Source organism: Alosa alosa, chromosome 15, assembly GCF_017589495.1.
Source record: "Alosa alosa isolate M-15738 ecotype Scorff River chromosome 15, AALO_Geno_1.1, whole genome shotgun sequence".
In the NCBI taxonomy this organism is placed as follows: Eukaryota; Metazoa; Chordata; class Actinopteri; order Clupeiformes; family Clupeidae; genus Alosa; species Alosa alosa.
Window position 1 is genome coordinate 23,241,460 of NC_063203.1, and position 1,785 is coordinate 23,243,244.

Genomic DNA, 1,785 nt, shown 5'->3' on the forward strand with positions numbered 1-1,785 from the left:
CTAATAAGAGTCCTTCCCGTGAAAGCAGATACCCCCTGCAAAGTGGATGAATATATATTTTGGTTACTGTCTTCAAAGCTAGCAGTGACTTGCCTACAGAATGTGCATTGTAAGCAGAGGGTTCCATTCTCACTTCTCTTCCCTCCACTTCAGCTTCATCAGTGGGGGGGTGCTGTGAGTGGGATTTCAGAGCAACGCGGACGTCACTTGGACTGCTCTGTGTTTTTGCTAATGGACACAGCTGTGGCATTCGTCAATTGGATTAAGATCACAGCAACCCCAGGACCCCCGAATCTGCACTGATAATCACAGAATTGATCCGAAAGAGATGGAGAGTTTTTGTTTGTAAAGCTCCAGCCCAGTTGCTTATTTCCACCCCAGTGACGCAGATATGTGTGTGTGTGTGTGTGTGTGTGTGTGTGTGTGTGTGTGTGTTGGGGGTAGGGCAGATACGGGGTGTCCAAATTCTCAGGGTTGCTCAGTTCAGAGGCGAGAGCCGAGGGAGGGAGGGGGAGAGCTACGCTACATTGAGATATTGATTAGCTAACATGCACAGACAGAGAGGGAAGTGGTAGAGGCTGATGTTACAGAATTAAGGCCTATTCACACCAAGAACGATAACAATAACGATAACTATAACCATAACCATAACAATAAAAGCGTTCACACTGAACAACGATAAACAAAGTCTCTCCTTGTGTTAATGAATGTGACGATTAAAATTCGATGGGTTCTGATTGGCTATTAGCTTTTTATCGTTCTGAAAATCGCTCTGAAAGTGATCCCCAACGATATCGTTCTTCATGTCGTTATCGTTATAGTTTATGTGTGAACGTCGTCATTAATATTAACAAGAACAATATTTATTTATAGTTATCGTTATTGTTCTTGGTGTAAATGGGCCTTTATGGCAAGTGGACGTGATGTCAGAGGCTGACATTACTGATTGAGGCCTCAAAGGGAAATTATATCAGAGTACGGCGTTACAGATTTAAGATTGAAAGGGAAGTGATGTCAGAGTCTGGTGTTACAGATTTATGATTAAGAGGAAGTGATGTCAGAGTTTGGCGTAACAGAGTTGGGATTAAGATGAAGTAATGTCAGAGTGGATCAGTCAGGCCCTTAGATCCCAGGCTAACATGCAGCAGGGGAGTCTGAAGTAGAACTCAACCAGAGGTCGGCCACGTCCCACCCACGCACCACTGCTGAGACATATTTATATTGTGCATCCTCATACATGGATATGCACATACATACAAACACACACACACAAACACACCTCTCTCTCTCTCTCTCTCTCTCTCTCTCTCTCTCTCTCTCTCTATCTCTCTCACACACACATACAGTCATACACACACACACACACATACAGAAGTGAACATACAAACATAAACACAAACACACACAAACACACACACACACACACACAGAAGTGAACATACAAACATAAACACACACACACACACACACACACACACACACAAACACACAGAAAATAAAATGCATGAAGAAACACAACCATTCTCTCTCACACACACTCCCCAGTGTCAGTAAATGATGTCAAATGGGGTTCCCCTGGATCCCTGCCCCTCGGTGCAGGAGCATGGGATTGTGGGATACTGGAGGGCGGCAGGTCTAAGCAGGGACGCAGACATTGGCCTGGTGGGATATGGAGAAACCCCTCAAACACACGCAGCGGTACGAGCCCTCTGTGTTCACACACTGCCCATTCACACAGTCGGGAGTGTCCGCCTCGTCACACTCATTTATATCTGAGAGAGGGAA

The 1,785-nt window shown here is 45.2% G+C and overlaps 1 protein-coding gene across 1 annotated transcript in view; it reads right to left on the reverse strand.

Annotated features, from left to right (window-relative positions):
- Positions 1-1,433: 1,433 nt before the first annotated feature.
- The window catches only part of LOC125307907 (latent-transforming growth factor beta-binding protein 4), a 105,874-nt gene continuing 105,522 nt past the window's right edge, over positions 1,434-1,785 (reverse strand). Inside the window, exon 44 of the mRNA XM_048264037.1 lies at positions 1,434-1,772. Within this exon, the coding sequence (XP_048119994.1) occupies positions 1,636-1,772 (137 nt within the window). The 3' untranslated portion in view covers positions 1,434-1,635. The remainder of the gene's footprint in view (positions 1,773-1,785) is intronic.